Raw genomic sequence first — 21,133 nt, forward strand, 5'->3', positions numbered from 1 at the left:
GTTGTTTCACTCTGCAAAGCGATCCCTGGAGCAGGAAGCTAAGAGCCAGTGTTAAAAACCAGCAGTACCGAATCTGTTCCTTTCATAGCAGGTCCAGAACAGGTTTAAATTCCCGTCTCTTAGCCAAGGTGAATACGGAAATGTCTTTGAAAAACAGACCCTGATGCATCCTGAAACTGAATTGAAGGAAGAGTTCATGCCTTTTGCAGTATCATCTCCTTGATGGTATGCCGCATGAAGCGTACAATAATATCTTGGGGTGAGGTGTCTTAGGCTGTGCGCAGAGCACTGTGCACCTTCTCTAGCTCAGTATGTGGTGCCGATTAACTAAGCTCCAGCAGCTGGTGACACACAGCTTGAACCACCTCCAAGACATTCTCCTGGTTATTATTCTCCAGCACACCATGAAATCTCAAATTGTTTTGACTCCTCTGTTCTCTACATCATCCAATTTAAATTGCAAGTCCTCAAATCCAGATTGGTGTACTTATCTTGCAAATCCGAGACTACCTCTTCAAATTGCGCTTCTTTATCCTCAAAACGTGCCCCCTCCTCCCCAACATCTCGCATGTTCTATGCAGGGTGTCAATTTGAGTTGCAAGTTCGCCTCATATCCTTTAACTTTGACCGCAGGTCTCGAAAGCATTGCTGCACTTTAAGACTCCTCAAATTCACCGGTTCTGAATAGTTGTCATCCTCTGAGCCACTGTGCAAATTTCCTGTCCTTGTCTGCTTTAGTGAGGTAAGCTGCGAGGACTGCTGCATGGTATCCTCAGATCCGGTCTTACGAAATTGCCGCCGGGTTTCCTTAATATCTGCTGCTTTTGACTTCTGAACATCATGTAGGAACAACTGCTCTTATTATATACAATTAGCATTATAAAATCACTGATGCTGTGTGGTAAATGCTTTTAATCGGGAGGGATGTCTGGAGCCCGAAATGAGGCACCCACTCAGGAAGCCAACATCACTTCCTCCCACAAACTACTAAAACTTCGTAGTCTCGAATCTTGCAAGACCAGCACAAGTTCAGGCCCTATGCCGCCCTACTTCACTGATAGTTGCATGTTGTTGGACCAAGGAGTAATAGCTGCTCTGTGGACTGTAGCCAGTAAGATGAAGGGGGTGAGTGGAGTTGACTGATTAGCTTGGAGCAGTTCATGGGGAAGAGAAGGTGACTGGAGTTTTGAGAGAGAATGGGGGTGTAAGGGGTGTTAATATAGAGAAACTGGTGGGAATGAGGAGGGTGAGAGGGAAGCTGCTGTGGATAAGTGGAGGACAGGTTGGGGAGATTGAGAGTGGGATGCTGCTTGGAGAGACAGTGGTGTAGCGAGAGAGAGCACAGTGAGGACAGGATTAAGGAACAGGAGGGAGACTGGTGGAGACTTGGGTGATTGTGATAGGTGAGGAAGGAGGCAGTCAACCCAGTTGCAACCTTTAGGGGGTGTCTGCATGCTTTTGGTTTTCCCCCTCATCAAGACAGAATAGGAAAACACCCTTACTAAAGATAATGCTAAAGGAGCTGTGAAATAACCCATGTAAGTAACTAGGGAATTTTGCAGAATTGAAGCCAATGTGAGTGTGAACAATTATGTATTAAATAGTTTTTACTGTATCTTAATTTTGCAAGACCAGAGTATTGCACAGTGGGAAGCTTCTCACATTTCCTTCTGATCCGTTAGTATACAATCAAGCAAACAGAAATCCTTAGATTAGCATCTTGAGCTGTATTTAAATGTTCTGATATACAATTTGTTGAAATATTTTGCTTTTATTTATATAAATCTGATATGTAGATGCTTTGTCACTTTATAGATTTTGTTTTCATCATTTTCTATAAATGATTCATAACTTTTGACTGAGAAATCACACATTTTTTTAACCATTAAACAAGACCATTTTGTGTGTGAATTTATTTTGTTTTATGTTCTAATAGTGGATTTAAAATGTTTTCAGCAAATGGATTTTGGAGCTATGCGTAGACCTGGAATTGTTGTGGATTATCATAACCAATCCAGTGTTGCAAGAGGATTGAAAAGAAAGATGAATCAGCCATTTAGTAAACCTGGTGGAACATTTGGCAAGAAACCCAAACTACAGCCTAACAGTGCTAATAAAAAAAATGGTAAGTAGCTGAGTCTGTTTAGAAAGTTTATTAGAAATATTTAATTGGCAGTCTTAACATATTGTTTGTTGTGTATTGATTTTAAAAAGTTTACAAATAACAAAGCAGCAGTACTCATTTTTTCTTTTTTTTAATTGACCAACAGCTTTTATATTTTCTAGTTTTTCTTTTTTAAATTACATTTTTCAGTTTTTGATTTGGAAAATTTTCTAGGTTTCCAATCCAGCCATTATAAATTGAACTAAATCATAGGAAGGCTAAGCTGTGTGTTTTCTGTAAACATTGCTAGCTTCACCTTGATAAATCCCCAAAAAGGAGTTGAATGGGAAAGCATAAATAACAAGCAAATAAAAAGGCCACCTCCTCCTCACTAAGCTAAAAATAGGCAAATTAACTATAAGGTAGAAAACATATGATAGACAAAACCAGACACAGCAAAAAAAAAAACAAAACAAAACAAAACCATACAAAAAAACAGATAAGAGCAGAGAATAGAGCGTGCGGTGGTGGGTGTGTCTACTCATGTCTCATTTAAGGAGAATGCTGTTTAGATGGTATCTTACTCCAGACCGTCTTCAGCGAATATATCCAGCATCCAGAGGTTTATGCTGGAAGATTGTAAGCTCTTTGAGCAGGGACTGTCTTTCTTCTATGTTTGTGCAGCGCTGCGTACGCCTTGCAGCGCTATAGAAATGCAAAATAGTAGTAGTAGTGGTCAAAGAGGGACTATGGGGCATGTGTGGTAGAGTTGTGTAAATGTTAGAGCATTTTGGAAATCAGTACACAGCAGACTGCAGAGATAGGTGGGGTGCTCATTTCTCTGGACTCCTGAAGTCTTCCCTTTTTCTGTAAAGGCAACAGGCTTAATGCCCTGTCAGCAGGCACTGGTGAGGCATGCAGTGGGTGTAGCAAGGGTGGTTATTGCTGCGCATTGGGAACAGGTGGGGGTTCCTCCAATTGCGAAATGGCACAACAAGTTGAGGTATGTGTGCGAGATGGAGAGGTTGTTAGCAGAGAGAAAACAACTGAAGAGTAAATGGCATTCAATATGGAAAAACTTTTCATAAACTGAGCATATAGTGTATAGCGTGAGTAATGAGAGAGTGGCCGGATGGTAGTGTCAAGCGGTGCTTGGTGGGTAGGTAGGGTGGGAAGGTGGGGGGGGGGGGGGGGGTAATGGGAGGTGGATAAATTGTCATATAAAATCTTAAATATTTTTGAAGTTTACTGTGGTTAATATATGGATGTTCTCCGAGGACAAGCAGGCTGCTTGTTCTCACTGATGGGTCGACGGCCCAGGAACGGCAATTTTCCAGAGTAAAACAAACAAAGCTTTGCCAGAGCCTTCCAGCGCACCTGGCGCACGCACGGCCATCTTTCTGCCCGTCGCGTGAGAGTCCGGCTCAGTTTTTTCTTTTTCCGCAGTGGAGAGTCGCTGCTTGTTGGTCTCTCTCTTCGAGCCCAGAGGAAAAGAGCCTTTATTTTTTTTTTTTAGAGCTATTCTCTCCCTTTTCTTTTTCTGCTTCTCCTGCCTTAAAAAAAAAAAAAAGAATCTTTTATTTTAGTTTGGCCTCTTTTTTAAGTTTTCTTTCGTATTGTCGTCGCGCATACGCGTTTTCTCATTTTTGTGCCCTTTTCTTTGGCACAATCACGAATTTTGACTTCGCCGCCGCTATTTTTCCATCCATGTCATTGAGGACTCCCAGCTGCTTCAAGAAGTGTACTCGGTGCAACTGGTCGATCTCAGGTACCGATACCCATGCGTGGTGTCTTCAGGGCCTTGGGCCCGACCATTGCCCAAACGCATGTAAGTTGTGCCTCCGCCTTAAAAGGCGGACACAGGCGTCGAGAAAAGCTCTTCAGGATTGTCTTTTTGGAGCTTCGCCTGGTTCTTCGGCGTTGATGTCGACATCGGCACCATGGCCATAATTCAATCCTGCCAGCTCTACACGAGCATTCACTTGAGGAACACGGTGAAGCAACTGGCGGACTTGGTTGATAAGCTCCCTCCGGAGCAGGCCAAGCCTTTTCAGGAGGTGGTCAGGCAGCAGAAGGTGTGTTGTAAATTCCTGTCCAGGGGTGCTTACGATTCTTTTGATGTTGCATCCAGAACCGCTGCCCAAGGTATACTGATGTGCAGACTCTCATGGCTGCGTGCCTCTGACCTGGACAGTCAAGTCCAGCAGCGGATTGTAGATGTCCCTTGCTGGGGGATAATATTTTTGGTGAGAAAGTCGAGCAAGTGGTTGATTAGATCATGCAGCGGGAAACTGCTATGGACAATCTCTCCCGCCGGACGCCTTCTGCTACTAGCTCATCAGGTAGACTGTTTTTCCGGGGAAGGAAGAATGCTCCATATGCTTATAACAAGCATAGGTACAATCCTCCTTCTCGACAGCCTTCTCAGGCTCATCCCCAGCGCGCTCGTTCTCGTCAACAGCGTGTGCCAAGGCAGGCCCCTGCAGGTCTCCACCAAAAGCAAGGGACGGGCTTTTGACTGGCTTCAGTTGAGCATAACCGCTGTAAAAGTGTCCTTGCTGGACGACTTGCCAGTTGGAGGGAGGTTAAAATTTTTCCACCAAAGGTGGCCTCTCATAACCTCCGACTGGTGGGTTCTTCAAATAGTCCGGTTAGGATACTCCCTCAATTTGATCTCCAGACCTCCAAATTGCCCACCAGGAGCTCGGTCCTTTAGCTTCCAGCACAGGCAGGTACTTGCAGGGGAACTCTCTGCCCTTCTCAGTGCCAGTGCGGTCAAGCCGGTTCTACCAGGGCAAGAAGGGCTGGGGTTCTATGCCAGGTACTTTCTTGTGGAAAAGAAAACGGGGGATGCGTCCCATCCTAGACCTGAGGGCCCTGAACAAATTCCTAGTCTGAGAAAGGTTCAGGATGGTTTCCCTGGGCACCCTTCTTTCTATGAATCAGAAAAACGATTGGCTATGGTTTTTGGGCTTAAAGGATGCTTATACACACATCCCGATACTTCCAGCTCACAGGAGGTATCTTTGATTTCGTCTGGGAGCGCAGCACTTCCAGTATTGTGTGCTGCCCTTTGGTCTGGCGTCTGCGCCCAGGGTCTTTACATAATGCCTGGCAGTAGTTGCAGCGTCGCTACACAGACTGGGAGTGCATATGTTCCCTTATCTCGACGATTGCACATATGACTTTATCTTGTTGGGCAGACTAGATGGACCATGCAGGTCTTTTTCTGCCGTCATCTACTATGTTACTATGATTGGCTGGTAAAGAACACCTCAGAGGCAGGAGCTCTACAGTCCATGCAGATGACTAATCAACTGCTGGAGCTACTCGGGTTTGTTATAAATTACCCGAAGTCCCATCTTTTCCCTGTTCAGAAACTGGAATTTATAGGAACTCTGCTGGACTCACAGACCGGCTCATGCCTATCTTCCAGAAGCGAGAGCAGACAATCTTCTGTCTCTAGTTTCCATAGCCAGAGCGTCTCAGCAGATCACAGCTCGGCAGATGTTGAGACTTCACATGGCCCGTCTTCACATGAGATCAGCTCAATGGACCCTAGCTTCCCAGTGGTATCAAGCTGCAGGGGATCTAGAGAATGCAATCCTGCTGTCCACCGGTTTTCAAAATTCCCATCAGTGGTGGACAATTCGATCCAGTTTGATCTTGGGACGACCCTTTCAAACTCGTCAGCCACACAAAGTGCTGACCACGGATGCATCCCTACTGGGGTGGGGAGCTCATGTCGATGGGCTTCACACTCAAGGAGTTTGGTCCCTCCAGGAAAAAGGTTTTCAGATCAATCTCCTGGAGTTGCGAGCGGTCTGGAACGCTCCAAAGGCTTTCAGAAATCGGCTGTCCAATCAAATTATCCAAAATCAGACAGACAGTCAGGTTGCCATGTACTACATCAACAAGCAGGGGGGCACTGGATCTCGCCCCCTGTGTTGGGAATCCGTCCAGATGTGGTTTTGTGCTCGCCGTTACGGCATGTTTCTCCAAGCCACGTGTCTGGCAGGCATAAACAGTCTGGTCGACAGATTGAGCAGGATAATGCAACCTCACAAGTGGTCGCTCAACTCGGGCAGCACCTAAGATCTTCCGAGAGTGGGGCACCCCCTCGGTGGATCTTTTTGCCACTCAGGTCAATCACAAGGTCCCTCAGTTCTGTTCCAGACTTCAGGCCCATGATAGGCTAGCGTCGGATGCCTTTCTCCTTCATTGGGGGGGAGGGCTTTTTGTACGCATATCCTCCCATACCCCTGGTAGGGAAGACTTTGCTGAAACTCACGCAAGACCACGGGACCATGATTCTGATTGCTTCCTTCTGTCCGCGTCATATTTGGTTCCCTCTTCTTCTAGAGTTGTCCTCCGAGGAACTGTAGAGATTGGACTGTTTTCCAACTCACAGCCTGGATGTTGTGAGCGTAGAATTTGCTTCCTTGGGTCTCTCTGAGGGTGTCTCCCGGGTTTTGCTTGCTTCCAGGAAAGATTCCACGAAGAGGTGCTACTTTTTCAAATGGAGGAGGTTTGCTGTCTGGTGTGAAAGCAAGGCCCTAGATCCTCGCTTTTGTCCTACACAGACCCTGCTTGAATACCTTCTACACTTGTCAGAGTCTGGTCTCAAGACCAACTCCGTAAGAGTTCATCTTAGCGCAATTAGTGCTTATCATCAGCATGTAGAGAGGGTAAGCCTATCTCTGCACAGCCTTTAGTTGTTTGCTTCATGAGAGGTTTGCTTTTGTCAAAGCCCCCCTGTCAAACCTCCACCAGTGTCATGGGATCTCAACGTCGTTCTCACCCAGCTGATGAAGCCTCCTTTTGAGCCACTGAATTCCTGCCATCTGAAGAACTTGACCTGGAAGGTCATTTTCTTGGTGGCTGTTACTTCAGCTCGTAGAGTCAGTGAGCTCCAAGCCTTGGTAGTGCATGCTCCTTATCTTAAGTTTCATCACAACAGAGTAGTCCTCCGCACACACCCTAAGTTCTTGCTGAAGGTGGTGTCGGAGTTCCATCTGAACCAGTCAGTTGTCTTGCCAACATTTTTTCCCCATCCTCATACCCGCCCTGCTGAACGTCAGTTGCACACCTTGGACTTCAAGAGAGCATTGGCCTTCTACATGGAGCGGACAAGCCCCTTCAGACAGTCTGCCCAAATGTTTGTTTCTTTTGATCCCAACGGGGAGTCGCAGTCGGGAAACGCACCATTTCCAATTGACTAGCAGATTGCATTTCCTTCACTTATGCTCAAGCTGGGCTGACTCTTGAAGGCCATGTCACGGCTCATAGTGTTAGAGCCATGGCAGCGTCGGTGGCCCACTTGAAGTCAGCCACTATAGAAGAGATTTGCAAGGCTGCGACGTGGTCATCAATCCACACATTTCACATCTCACTACTGCCTTGAGCAGGATACCCGATGCGACAGTCGGCAGCCTGCTTGTCCTCGGAGAAAGCGAAGATAATACCTGTAGCATGTATTCTCCGAGGACAGCAGGCTGATTGTTCTCATAAACCCGCTCGCCTCCCCTTTGGAGTTGTTCTTCTCCTTGCTATTGCTTTTTGATCTGAGCGGGACTCTCGCGCGACGGGTGGGAAGATGGCTGTGCATGTGCGGTGCGCGCGCTTTGCGCGCTGGAAGGCTCTGGCAAAGCTTTGTTTTACTCTGGAAAATTGCTGTTCCTGAGCCACTGTGGACGTCAACCCATCAGTGAGAACAATCAGCCTGCTGTCCTCGGAGAATATCTGCTACAGTTATGTATCTTCGCTTTATCCATATATCATCAACAAGCATTTTAAATAACATAGCCTGTGATAGTAAGTTACATTCTTCTACAAACAAATTGCAAATTGAAAAGTCATTTCCTTATTATCCAGACCAGGCAAGTGGGTTATGCCCCTACCCACCAGCAGATGGAGCGAGAGAGAAAAAAAAAAAGCTTAGAGCTGATGTTAAGACTGTCTTTATAGGGGACTGGTGCTACTTCTAGATCCTCAGTATTTTACTGGCTCCCAGCTGATGGTGCAAATTTATGGCCTAGTGATGTAGCTATGTAGGCCAGATTCCCAGTAGAGCCCAGACCAAGACTGGGTGATGCTGCAGGCAACAGTCCTTTGGGGCTGATTTCCCTTCCCCTTTGGGAGCAGAGTAGAATAGAGGGCTATGATTCACAGAGGCCGATCCACAGAACCCAGGGGTGCTAAACTGGTGGTGCCAAGTCCCCCCCCCCCCCCCCCATCCTTGTGGCAGTTGTGGCTGCAATGCTTATTGTCTTCCTTCCCTACTTTTGGGAGGGGGCCAGAGGTACGTTCCTGGAATGCTGACCAATCAAAGTTTGTGTAAGAGGGAGAAGAGAAGAAGAAGAGAAAAAAAAAAGCCTCTAGTGCAGCCTCTTCTCATCCTGCCTTGTCTGCCATGGCACTTTGTTGGATTGGGACTTGGTCAGGGGATGTGAAGTGATCACCCTTCCCATCTTTCTCTCCATTTGTTTCCATTATGTCGAGAAGGGAGAAGAAGACGAAGGGAGGTGACACACTTGCAGATAAGTTATCAGTTATGCGGGTCTGCTAATACATTTAGCTTGGGAACAGGCAGGCACTGACTAGGTGAGTGCAATATGCTTTTTCACCACTTGCTTCCAGTATTTCTGTAAATAACGGTAGGTGATATATTGCAGGTAAATCCATAGCAGGTTCTTTACTGAGTTGTGGCCCATGCTTTGTGCATGGAGTAAGACTTTGTCAATGCTCCTATTTTGTGGGATCACTAGCCTTTTTATTGCTGCTTTGCGCCAGAAATAGATAACTATAGCATACCACGACCTTTATTTCCCTCTTTTCATCTGGTAGAGAAATAGGGGTGTTCTGGAAGCTACCTATTTACCGTCAGGCATGGCAAAGCCTGTGTAGTTCCAGTTCTCCTGTGAGTTAATATTCTCTGAGGACAAGCAGGCCCTTGTATTCTCACATGTGGGTGACGAACTACTACTACTTATCATTTCTATAGTGCTGCTAGATGTATGCAGCACTTGAACACGAAGAGACAGTCCCTGCTCGAAAGAGCTTACATTCTACTACTACTACTACTACTATTTAGCATTTCTATAGCGCTACAAGGCGTATGCAGCGCTGCATAAACATAGAAGAAAGACAGTCCCTGCTCAAAGAGCTTACAATCTAATAGACAAAAAATAAAGTAATCAAATCAATTAATGTGTACAGGAAGGAGGAGAGGCGAGTGGTTACAAGTGGTTACGAGTCAAAAGCAATGTTAAAGAGGTGGGTTTTCAGTCTAGATTTAAAGGTGGCCAAGGATGGGGCAAGACGTATGGGCTCAGGAAGTTTATTCCAGGCGTAGGTTGCAGCGCGGTCTGGAGTTGGCAGTAGTGGAGAAGGGAACAGATAAGAAGGATTTATCCATGGAGCGCAATGCACGGGAAGGGGTGTAGAGAAGGACGAGTGTGGAGAGATACTGGGGAGCTGCAGAGTGAGTACATTTATAGGTTAGTAAAAGAAGTTTGGACAGGATGCGAAAACGGATAGGGAGCCAGTGAAGCGACTTGAGGAGAGGGTTAGTATGAGTAAAGCGACCCTGGCGGAAGACGAGACGGGCAGCAGAGTTTTGAACCGATTGGAGAGGAGAGAGGTGACTAAATGGGAGGCCAGCAAGAAGCAGATTGCAGTAGTCTAAACGAGAGGTGACAAGAGTGTGGATGAGGGTTTTGGTAGAGTGCTCGGAAAGAAAGGGGCGGATTTTATGGATGTTGTAAAGAAAGAAACGACAGGTCTTGACGGTCTGCTGGATATGAGCAGAGAAGGAGAGAGAAGAGTCAAAGATGACCCCAAGGTTTCGAGCTGAGGCGACAGGGAGAATGAGAGAGCCATCAACAGAAATAGAAAACGGAGGGAGTGGGGAGGTGGGTTTGGGGGGAAAAATGAGAAGCTCGGTTTTGGTCATGTTTAATTTCAGGTGGCGTTGAGACATCCAGACAGCAATGTCAGACAAGCACGCTGAAACTTTGGTTTGGACAAGACAAACAGGACAAATAAGGGAATTACTAAGATGGGAACGATCACTGATTCGCAAACTTGGGTCCCTCAGTCTTCATTTTTCCATGAAGCTGAGAGGATGCGTTGGTCTTCTCTTCGCAGCACAACGTTTTTCTAGTGTTGCAGTGCCTTCCTGTGGAACTCTTTTTTTTTTTTTTTTTTTTTTTTTTTTTTCTTTTCTTTTCAGTTTAGTTTTACCATTTTCCTCCTCTTTTTGCAACTGGCTAGACCCATTTTTAGCTTGGAGCCAATTGAACACTGCCCCCTTTTTTTCTGTTCAAAATTGAGTTAATTTGGCCACAATCCTTTTTTCGATGTCTCAGAACACCCCCAGTGGCTTCAAGAGGGTGCGCCCAATGTAATCGGGTAATTTCAGTAACTGACTTGCACTCATGGTGCATCAGGTGCCTTGCGCCTAACCATGAACATACCTGTTTTTCTCTGTTTAAAACAGAGGGCGCAGCAGGCCCAACAGGAGAAACATTTTGGCTCCCAGAAGACCAGTGAATCGGCATAGGCACCAGAAGCATCGACCTTGATAGCTGGCTGTGAAGGCTTCTACATCTACTAAGCGTTCACCGGCATCAAGACAGTCTCCACCTTTCTCGACATTGTGCGCTGAGAGTCGTTCCTGGGACCGGTCAGCATTGGACCTGACACTGAGGACGTGTACAGATTCGATGTCGTCCTTGTTGGCACTGAAGGACCGTGATGCTGAGCATCAGGGGAAGCCCAAGAAGCACAAGTATCAGTCCTCTTCAGTGCACAGTGCCGGGAGCACTGGGGCATTGGCATCCCCAATACCCGAGAAACGCTGGCACCGAGAGGAGCACTCACCCTCTTTGGAAGAGTTGCCAGAGTGTGAACCAAAAGACTAGGTTCTTGCTTCGACACCGACTTCTTCTTAGACTGCCACTTTACTGGCTCCCTTGCCCTTTGCCAATGTCTTCCTTCAATGAACGGTTCCGAGCCATGCTCAGGGATTTGCTGGCGCACATGCTGCAGCAAGAAACTGCTCTGGCATTGATGGTGCTTGCGCCAGCAGTGGATCAGTCCCAGCTTCTCTGAGGCTTTTATATCTGTGTAGATACCTTTGGCACCGGTGTCTCGAACGGTGTCGGTGTCTATGTCGGGGAGGAAGCTTCCCCAGAGTTGTAGACTAGGACTGTATGTCGGCGCTTTTAGGGTCTAGGACATGGTTCTTCTGAGCCTAGCAGACGGACACAACCCGCTTGGAATACGAGGAAGAGTCTGATTGGGACCTCTTGCGAGAATTGGAGGAGGACTTGCATTACTTAGAGGAGTTGTCGTATGATATTCCCTCTGGTCCCTCCCCACCTCAAGAGAAATGAAAATCTCCACTTGAAGGTTCTCTTTCACCAGATTTATCAAGGAGATGGCTTTGGTCATCCCATTTAAGTTAGAAAAGGAGGAAGAGCCCAGGGCAGAGATACTGGCTGTCCTGGACTATGAGTCTCCACCTAAGAAAGGGGTCACGGTACCATTGCACCCCATTCTTAGAGGTGCACTGATGAGGAACTAGGAATTTTCCTTCAGTGCAGGTGGCACCAAACAAGGTGGATATGTAATATATCCAAAAGACTCCCGGTTTTGAGAGAGCCCAATGCCACACCACTCTGTCTGATGGTCGAGTCCCCCCTCAAGCGACCTAGGAGCTCTAGGACTCATGCCTTGGTACCCCCAGATATAGAGGCCAGGACTCTGGATTCGTTTGGGAGGAAAATGTTTCAGGCCTTGATACTCATTGCCTGCATCCAGTCCTACCAGCCTCTACACGAGCGCTGCATACGATTGGTAGCGCTATAGAAATGATTTGTAGTAGTTGTTGTAGTAGTAGTACTTGCAGTCCCTGGTCTGCAGTATACTCGCTGGCGGATCCTCTCCCACAGTAGCAAGCTGCTGAGCTTTGTCAGCTGGCCAAAAAGCAACTGGAGTGTAGGAAATATGTAGCCAGAGGGGCTTAAGATTCTTGATGTGGCATCCAGACTCTGTCCACCATGGAGGTGAGGACATGCAGACTCTCATGGCTGCATGTCTCTGATCTGGAACTGGCTGTTTAGGAGAGGTTAGCGGACATCCCATGTCGAAGGGGACAACTTGTGTGCAGACGAAGTGGAGGAGGTTGCTGACCTCATGAAGAAACACACAGATACTATCCAAACACTATCTTGGTACCCTCCACCTCTCGGAGGTTTTCCAGTGGGTCTAGGCGGCGACCCTATTAAGCTTTAAAGGTGTAGATTTCCACCGCCTTGCCACTCTGCCCAGCTGTCCCAGGGCCGATGTCCCCAGGGATCTTAGAAGTCCCAGCTGGTGCCCCAGTCAAAGCAGGGGGTGAGGTTTGTTTTGAGTGGCTCCAGGAGAGCATAGCCACACTAAATGTAACCATCTCGGATGCCTTCCGATGGGGAGGGGGAGGCTGAATTTTTACCATCACAGATGGCCTCTTGTAACCTCTGACCGGTGGGTTCCTCAAATAGTCCGTCTGTTATGCTCTCCATTGGCGGCAAAAAACCACCAAATTGTCCACAGAGAGCATAATCACTCAGCTCTCAACACAAGCAGGTACTTATGCGGTCGAGCCTGTGCCACCAGAGGAAGAAGGGAAGGGATTTTATTCCAAGTACCCACTTGTGCCCCAAAAGACGGGGGGGGGGGGGGGGATTTCGTCCTATCCTAGACCTAAGGGCCCTTAACAAATTCCTGGTCAAAGAAAAGTTCAGGATGATTTCCCTAGGCGCCTTCCCATGATTCAGGCAAATGACTGGTTATGCTCTCTAAACCTAAAAGACGCTTACACCCACATTTCGATACTTCCCAGTCACAGGAAGTATCTCAGATTTCGCATAGGGAAACACCATGTTCTGTCATTTGGTTTTGTCAGCTCCCAGGATATTTACCAAATCTCTAGTGGTGGTAGCAGTGTCCCTATGCAGACTGGGAGTGTATGTGTTTCCCTGTTTGGACGATTGGCTGGTCAAGAGCATGTCGCAAGAAGGGGTGTCGGTCCATGCGCCTAACTATTTGGGTGTTGAAGCTACTAGGATTCGTCATAAACTGTCCCACCTGCCCTGATCCAGCGATTGGAGTACATAGCAGCCCTGCTAGATATTTTAGAGGCTTGAGCCTTCCTTCTCCAGGCCAGGGTGCACACCTTGTCAGCGCTTGCCTCGCAGGTCCATGCGAACAAGTACAGAAACAGCTTTATGTGCCCTGGTATCTGAAACAAAATATTGGATTTGTAGAGGTATTCAAGTGCTGCTGATTCAATTTGATCTGTCAACAGCGTTTGATGTAATTGACCATGAACTGATTATATGGTTATTACCAATGATAACCAATGATTGTAATGGACAATATACAATCTACATTCCCTTCGACCCTCATGGTGCCTGATATACACTTACCTCATTAGACCACAGTATAACCTGTATTTATCAACCGAATTGGCGAATGCCTTTACGATACTATGTAAGCCACATTGAGCCTGCAAATAGGTGGGAAAATATGGGGCACAAATGTAACAAATAAATAATATAATTACTGTACATTTTAAATATGACGTCAGATATAGTTTCCAAGATGTGTTAAGATATGTATTTTCCTCAGGTGTGACTGTGATGATGTGTTGATGTAAACTGCATAGAACTTATTTTGGCTACTGTGGTGTAGAAGTAACAGTATAGTATAGTTTTGGGGATTGGAAGAGTCTGATAAAGGTGTTTTTAGTACTGGAGAGGCTATTGACATATAATTCTTAGGTACTAACCCTGTAGATAAGCTCCCATTACCTAGGTGCTAATCCTGTAGATAAGCTCTGATTACCATATGTAGTAATGGAAGTAAGAGTCCATATCTTGGATATTTAATCCAAGCAGGGTATAGGAGCTAGCTGACAGTGATTCTTCTAGAAGAAATAAGTTTGGCTAAAGAAACTAGAGAACATGTCTGAAATGACTGGTATCTTTGGAATACTATGAGGACTTTCAAATTTTCATCAGCCCCCCGGTATTGGCTGCCACCCAGGTCAACTCCCCACTGCTATTTCTGGGATAAGCAGCATAAAATGTATTGAACTTTTTTCAGGATCTTGCCAGGTATTTGTGACATGGCTTGGCTACTGTTAGAAACAGGATGCTGGGCTTGATGGACCTTTGGTCTGTCCCAGTGTGACAATACTTATGTACTTAAGCTTCGCCGCAGTGTGTTCGGGAGTCGGCTCCTCGACATCACCATCAAGACCACGGGTCTTCGGCGTCGGGGCTGGTCCGGTCTCGGAAGTACCTGAGGGAAGTGCTCTCCGACACCGAGGAAGAACGCTCATGGGAATCAGAGGAAGATCCCAGGTACTTCTCCTCAAATGAGTACTTTGGGATTCCCTCTGAACCTTCCCCTCATCCTGAAAGGAGACCGTCTCCTCAGACTCTCTCCTTCTCATCTTTTGTGTGGGAAATGGCTCAGGCCATTCCATTTTCTGTAGACGTGGAGGATGAGCCCAGGGCTGAGATGCTCAAGGTCCTGGACTACACCTATCCACCTAGAGAGGCAGTGACAGCTCCTTTGCGTAAGGTACTCAGGGATGTCCTTATGCAAAACTGGGCATCCCCTCTGTGTCATGTCTCTGGTCGTGACCACCCTCGGACTTACCTTATTTCTGGGGGTCAGCATCTGTGCTGGCTTCTGTCTGTTTCTGTGTTAGTCTTGTCTCTGTGTGCTGATTGCTTCACTAGACCTCACCTGTGTGGGCTATGCCTCTCTGAGGAGCCAGCATCTAAGATGGCTCCCGCTTGTTTTGTGCCAGCTTCCAAGATGGCTCCTGCCTGTTCTTCCTATGTGTTCCAAGCCTCTCCTTGGTGTGAGTGTGTTCCCTGCTCCTCTCCTGCAGTAGGTGACATAGTCAGTGAGAGCCTTCATAAGGAAGTGCTGTGCTTGCATTCAGGGCCTTTGCATAGTAAGTAAGAGTGTTATGCCATAAGGTCGTGAGGTTAGTGAGTGCACTGTTGCGCTGCTACTTAGCCTTTCTCTGGGGCTCTTGCCCATCTGCTATTGGTGTCTGTGGACTGCCAGTCCTCCTGTGTGGGCACTGCCCTTCTGCTTTGTGTCTGTGGACTGCTAGTCCTTCCGTGTGGGCTTTTGCCCTTTTGTGTTTGTGGACTGCTAGTCCTTCCTTTGCCTTGCTCTGCGTTTGGAGCCTGAAGCTTCAGCCATTTTCTCTCTGTCTGTGTTTGGAGCTGCTGAAGCTTCAGCCCTGACTCTGTTATCCCTGGTTTATTCCTCTGCCTGCTGCCTGCCCAAAGACTCTGTCTGCTCCTGGTTTATTCTGTTGTCCGCTGCCTGCCCAAAGACACTGCTAGTTCCTGGTTACTTCTTCTGTCTGCTCTGCCTAGCTTGCTTGTATATCCCGAGCCCTGTTTCTGCCTAGCTTGCTTGTATATCCCGAGCCCTGTTTCTGCCTAGCTTGCTTGTATATCCCGAGCCCTGTTTCTGCCAAGCTTGCTTGTATATCCCGAGCCCTGTTTCTGCCAAGCTTGCTTGTATATCCTGAATCCTGTCTCTGCCTAGCCTTTGTGTACGTCTTGTCCCCTTGGTCTGTCTTGGTGTTTCTGGCTTAGTGGCTGCATGCAGCTTTCAGTCCGAGTCTAGTATTTAGCCTAGCTTCCTTCGTGTATTCCAGCCCCAGGGTAGGTCCTCTGGATCTTCAGTTTCTGCCTTATCCTGCAAGTCCTGCTGGCCACGCACACTCCGGAGCTCAACTCCGGAGGAACGGTGGTCAAGCGCAGGTGAAGTTGTTCCTGTTCTGCCTGTTCTAGTTGCCTGCCTCAGTACTACTTCAGTCCAGAGTTCCAATCCTGCTCTTCTGTGTATCCAGTTCCAGGGTGGTCTTGCCTGCCACTGCCGCTCCTCGCAGTGGCCCAAGGGCTCACGAATTCCGGTTCTGCCTCATTGAGCCTGCCATGAGTGGGAAAGCGCGGGGTACAAATGTAACAAAAAAAAACAAAAAAAAACCCTGACACTCTGTCTGTCCCCATTATCCTGAAGAAGACAGATTCCCAATATCGGATCCATGGGGAACCTGGGTTGATGAGGTCTCAGTTACCTCACAACTCCATGGTGGTGGATTCCGCCCTCAAAAGAGCCAAGAGTACTAGAGACTATGCTTTGGCGTCCCTAGGCAGAGAAACTAGGGCCTTGGATTCTTTTGGGAGGAAAATATATCAGGCCGCCATACTCGCTGCCCGTATACAATCATACCAGCTCTTCACGAGCATCCACTTGCGGAGCTCGGTGCAGCAGCTGTCTACTTTTGTCGATGCCCTACCTCCAGAGCTGGCCGAACCCTTTCACCAGCTGGTCAGGCAGCAGAAGGTGTGTCGTAAATTTCTGACCAGGGGCGCATACGACACTTTTGATGTATCATACAGGATCTTTGCTCAGGATATAGCAATGTGTAGATTCTCATGGCTGCGTGTTTCTGACCTCAACCATTCGGTTCAGCAGAGGATAGTGGATGTTCCTTGTGGGGGGGGGGGGGAGATAATCTTTTCGGAGAGAAGGTGGAAGATCTAGTTGACCAGATCAAGAAGCACCCCCCCCCCCCCCCCCAAGTTTGTGCACTTCTGCAGCCTGGGCCACGGCCCTAGAGGCACTCTCAACCTGTGCTCCCAAGAGCGGGGGAGAGGCGCGCTGCACATCTAAAATGGCATCCGCCGCGACACTCCGCGAAGGAGCCGCACAGGATGAATGGTGCTTTAATTTCGCTGACTTTATACCGTCGCCCGAGTCAAGGGCGACCATACCATTAACGTCTCCCACCTCAAGGGCGGCCCAAGAAGGAGCCGACCGAGCAGCGTGGCCGGCCACAACCGGGAGGGCGGCCAGCGGGGGATGGGCGCCTAAGGCAGGAAAAACCGCCGCACTGGAGGAAAACCCGGGGAACTCTCCCGATTCTGGAAAGGCGTCTCTGCCTTTGAACCCCCCGCTAGACGTTCGCACGCGGTCAGGGGAGCGTCTTTTCGCGCCCTTGCCATAGCCACGTGGAGACCGGGGAACCCCCTGCCCACTAGGAAAAGGTAAAATTACCTGCTTCTCGCTCCGAGCTGCAACGATTTGGAGTCCCAATGAGTAGCTGCAACCAAGGACGTCTTTCTCTCAAGGACGTCTATTTTTCTGTTTTTTTTTTTTTTTTTTTTTTTTTTTTTAAACGGAGCCAGCGGGAGGGGGGAGAAAAGGGGGGACCTGGCACCACCAGGTTTGCACTCGCTCACGAAGAGCCCTCAACCCCAGGTACTCAACAAAACCTAAACAATTAGGCTTGGAGACCTAGCCAGAGCTGCTGCTGTGCGACTACACACGTGCTAGATAGAGAACATACTGGGGAATTTCCGGCAGCACATGACCACGTATAGGGAGGCAAAAGATTGCTCTCTATCTCCACCTGCTGGTAGATGGACACAACCCACCAGTCTATGGATTGATCGGCTTGATGATATGGAAGGCTTCTCTCTCCCGCCGGTTGCCTTCTGCTACCACCCTCTCTACTAGGAGGTTTTTTGCTTGGCCTCGGAGTGCTCCCTATTCCTATCCTAGGCGTAGGTACACTCCCGCTGCTTGCCAGCCTACTCTGGCTCAGCCCCAGCGCGCTCATTCATGTCAACAGCGTGTGCCCAAGGCCCCTGCTACTCCCCAGCAAAAGCTAGGGACAGGGGTTTTGACTGGCTGAAGGTGAGCATAGCCATAGTACAAGTATCCGTGCCGGATGACTTGCTGGTTGAGGGGAGGTTAATATTTTTCAGCATAGGTGGCCTCTCATAACCTCTGATCGGTTGTTCTTCAAATAGTCCAGTTAGGATACACCCTCAATCTCCAAATTGCACACCGAGAGCTCATTCCTTCAGCTCTCCTCACAGGCAGGTACTTGTAGAGGAACTCTCTACCCTTCTAATGGTCCATGCTATCGAACCCGTTCCACCGTGGGAAGAAGGGCTGGGATTCTATTCCAGATACTTCCTTGTGAAGAAGAAAACAGGGGGGATGTGTCCCATCCTAGACCTAAGGGCCCTGAACAAATTTCTAGTCCGAGAAAAGTTGAGGATGCTTTCCTTTGGCACCCTTCTTCCCATGATTCAGGAAAACGATTGGCTATGGTCTCTGGACTTAAAGGACTCTTATACTCATATCCTGATACTTTCAGCTCACGGGAAGTCGTTTTCGGCTGGGAATGCAGTATTTCCAGTACCGGGGGCTGCCCTTTGGCCTAGCTTCAGCTCCCAGAGTATTCACAAAATGCCTAGTGGTAGTTGCAGTGTCGCTGCACAGACTGGGAGTGCATGTGTTCCCTTATCTCGATGATTGGCTGGTGAAGAGCACCTTGGAGGACAGTGCTCGGGAGTCCATGCGGAAGACTGTTCAGGTGCTGGAACTACTAGGGTTCGTAATAAATGATCCCAGGTCCCTCTCACTCCGGTTCAGAAATTGGAGTTCATTGGAGCATTGCTCGACACGAGAACGATTCGAGCCTATCTTCCTGCGGTATGGGCAGATAACCTTCTGTCCCTAGTGTCCAAGATTTGAGCGTCACAGCAAGTCACTGCTCGGCAGATGTTGACACTCTTTGGGCACAGGGCCTCCACAGTTCATGTTACGGTCATGGCACATCTGTACATATCTGCTCAATGGACCCTAGCTTCTCTGTGGTATCAGGCCACAGGGAATCTAGAAGATGTCATCCTTCTATCCACCGATTTTCTACATTCTCTTCACTGGTGGACGATTCGATCCAATTTGACCATGGGACGTCCATTCCAAACTCCTCAGCCGCAAAACGTTCTGACGATGGATGCATCTCTCCTGGGATGGGGAGCTTATGTAGAAGGGCTTCACACCCGGGGGGCCTGGTCCCCCTAGGAAACATCTTCAGATTAACCTTCTGGAGCTCCAAGCGATGTGAAATGCTCTCAAGGCTTTCAGAGATAGTCTGTCCAACTCAGTTATCTTGATTCAAACAATCAGGTTGCAGTGTACTACACCAACAAGCAGGGGGACACCAGATCTTGCCCTCTGCGTCAGGAGGCCATCCAGATGTGGCTTTGGGCACGCCGTCACGGCATGTTTCTCTAAGCCACTTATCTGGCGGGTGTAAATAACAGTCTGGCCAACAGGCTGAGCAGGGTTATGCAACCTCACGAGTGGTCGCTGAATATGGACATGCGAGATCTTCTGAGTGTGGGTCACCCCCTCGGTGGATCTCTTTGCCACTCAACCAAATTACAAGGTCCCTCAGTTCTGTTGCAGGCTTCAGGCCCACAACAGACTAGCGTCAGATGCCTTTCTCCTACATTGGGGAGCAGGTCTTCTGTATGCGTAACCTCCTGTACCTCTGGTGGGGAAGACTTTGCTGAAACCCAAGCAAGCCCATGGAACCGTGATCCTGATTGCGCTGTCTTGGCTGCGTCAGATTTGGTTCCTCCTTCTTCTGGAATTGTTCTCTGAAGAACCGTGGAGATTGGAGTGTTTTCTGACCCTCATTACTCAGAACGAGGGGTTGCTTCTACACCCCACCCTCTAGTCTCTGGCTCTCATGGCCTGGATGTTGAGAGCATAGAATTAGCTTTCTTCCAGAAAAGATTCCACTAAGAGGTGTTACTCTTTTAAATGGAAGAGATTTGCCGTCTGGTGTGACAGCAAGGCGATTGATCCCCTTTCTTGTCCTACATAGACCCTGCTTGAATAACTTCTACACTTATCAGAGTCTGGTCTCAAGACCAACACCTTAGTGCAATTAGTGCTTATCATTAGCATGTAGAAGGTAAGCCTATCTCTGGGGACAGCCTTTAGTTGTTTGCTTCATGAGAGGTTTGCTCTTGTCAAAGCCCCCTGTCAAACCTCCCCCAGTGTCATGGGATCTCAATGTCGTTCTCACCCAGCTGATGAGAGCTCCTTTTGAGCCACTGAATTCCTGCCATCTGATGTACTTGACCTGGAAGGTCATTTTCTTGGTGGTTGTTACTTCAGCTCATAGGGTCAGTTAGCTTCAGGCCTTAGTAGTGGATGCACCTTATACTAAGTTTCATCACAACAGAGTAGTCCTTCGCAAGCACCCTAAGTTCCTGCCAGAGGTGGTGTCGGAGTTCCATCTGAACCGGTTGATTTGTCTTGCCAACATTTTTTCCCCGTCCTCCTGGCAAAAGCAACTCGCACACCTTGGACTGCAAGAAAGCATTGGCCTTTTACATGGAGCGGATGAAGCCCTTCAGTCAGTCTGCCGAGTTGTTTGTTGCTTTTGATCCCAACAGGAGGGGAGTCGCCATCGGTAAACGCACAATTTCCAGTTGGCTAGCAGATTGCATTTACTTCACTTATGCCAAGGTTGGGCTGACTCTGGAGGGCCATGTCACAGCTTACAATTTTACAGCTATGGCTGCGTCAGTGGCTCACTTAAAGTCAGCCTCCATTGAAGAGATTTGCAAGGCTGCAACGTGGTCTTTAGTCCACACATTCAAATCTCACTACTGCCTTGCGCAGGATACCCCATGTGACAGTTGGTTTGGGCAGTCAGTTCTGCAGAATCTGTTTGGTTTAAAATCAAACGCTTTCCCCCAGGCCCGTTTTTTATTCTGTTCCAGGCTGCACTCTGATCTAGTTGTATATAGTTTCAGGTTAATCTACATTACGTCCTCTCCATTGCGAGGACCAATTGACCAACCATTGTTGTTTTGAGTGAGCCTGGATGCTAGGGATACCCCACTTTTTGAGGATTATTCAGCCTGCTTGTCCTTGGAGAAAGTGAAGATACTTACCTGTAGCAGGTATTCTCCGAGGAGGCTGATAATCCTCACAAACCCGCCCACCTCCTCTTGGAGTTGTCTTCTCTATCTCTCTTTTTTACTCTTCACCTAACTGAGGAATTTTGGTGTGTGGCGGGCGGGAAGGCACTCAGCGCATGCGCAGTTGTACGTGCGGCGC

At 48.1% G+C, this 21,133-nt stretch overlaps 1 protein-coding gene across 4 annotated transcripts in view; it reads left to right on the plus strand.

Moving 5' to 3' along the window:
- The window catches only part of LOC115471647 (DBIRD complex subunit ZNF326-like), a 107,107-nt gene that overhangs the window by 43,303 nt on the left and 42,671 nt on the right, over positions 1 to 21,133 (plus strand). For all 4 annotated transcript variants that reach the window (XM_030205396.1, XM_030205394.1, XM_030205397.1 and 1 more), the window contains one exon: positions 1,957 to 2,125. In XM_030205396.1, the coding sequence (XP_030061256.1) occupies positions 1,957 to 2,125 (169 nt within the window). The remainder of the gene's footprint in view (positions 1 to 1,956; positions 2,126 to 21,133) is intronic.

This window comes from Microcaecilia unicolor, chromosome 6 (genome assembly GCF_901765095.1).
Source record: "Microcaecilia unicolor chromosome 6, aMicUni1.1, whole genome shotgun sequence".
Taxonomy (NCBI): domain Eukaryota; kingdom Metazoa; phylum Chordata; class Amphibia; order Gymnophiona; family Siphonopidae; genus Microcaecilia; species Microcaecilia unicolor.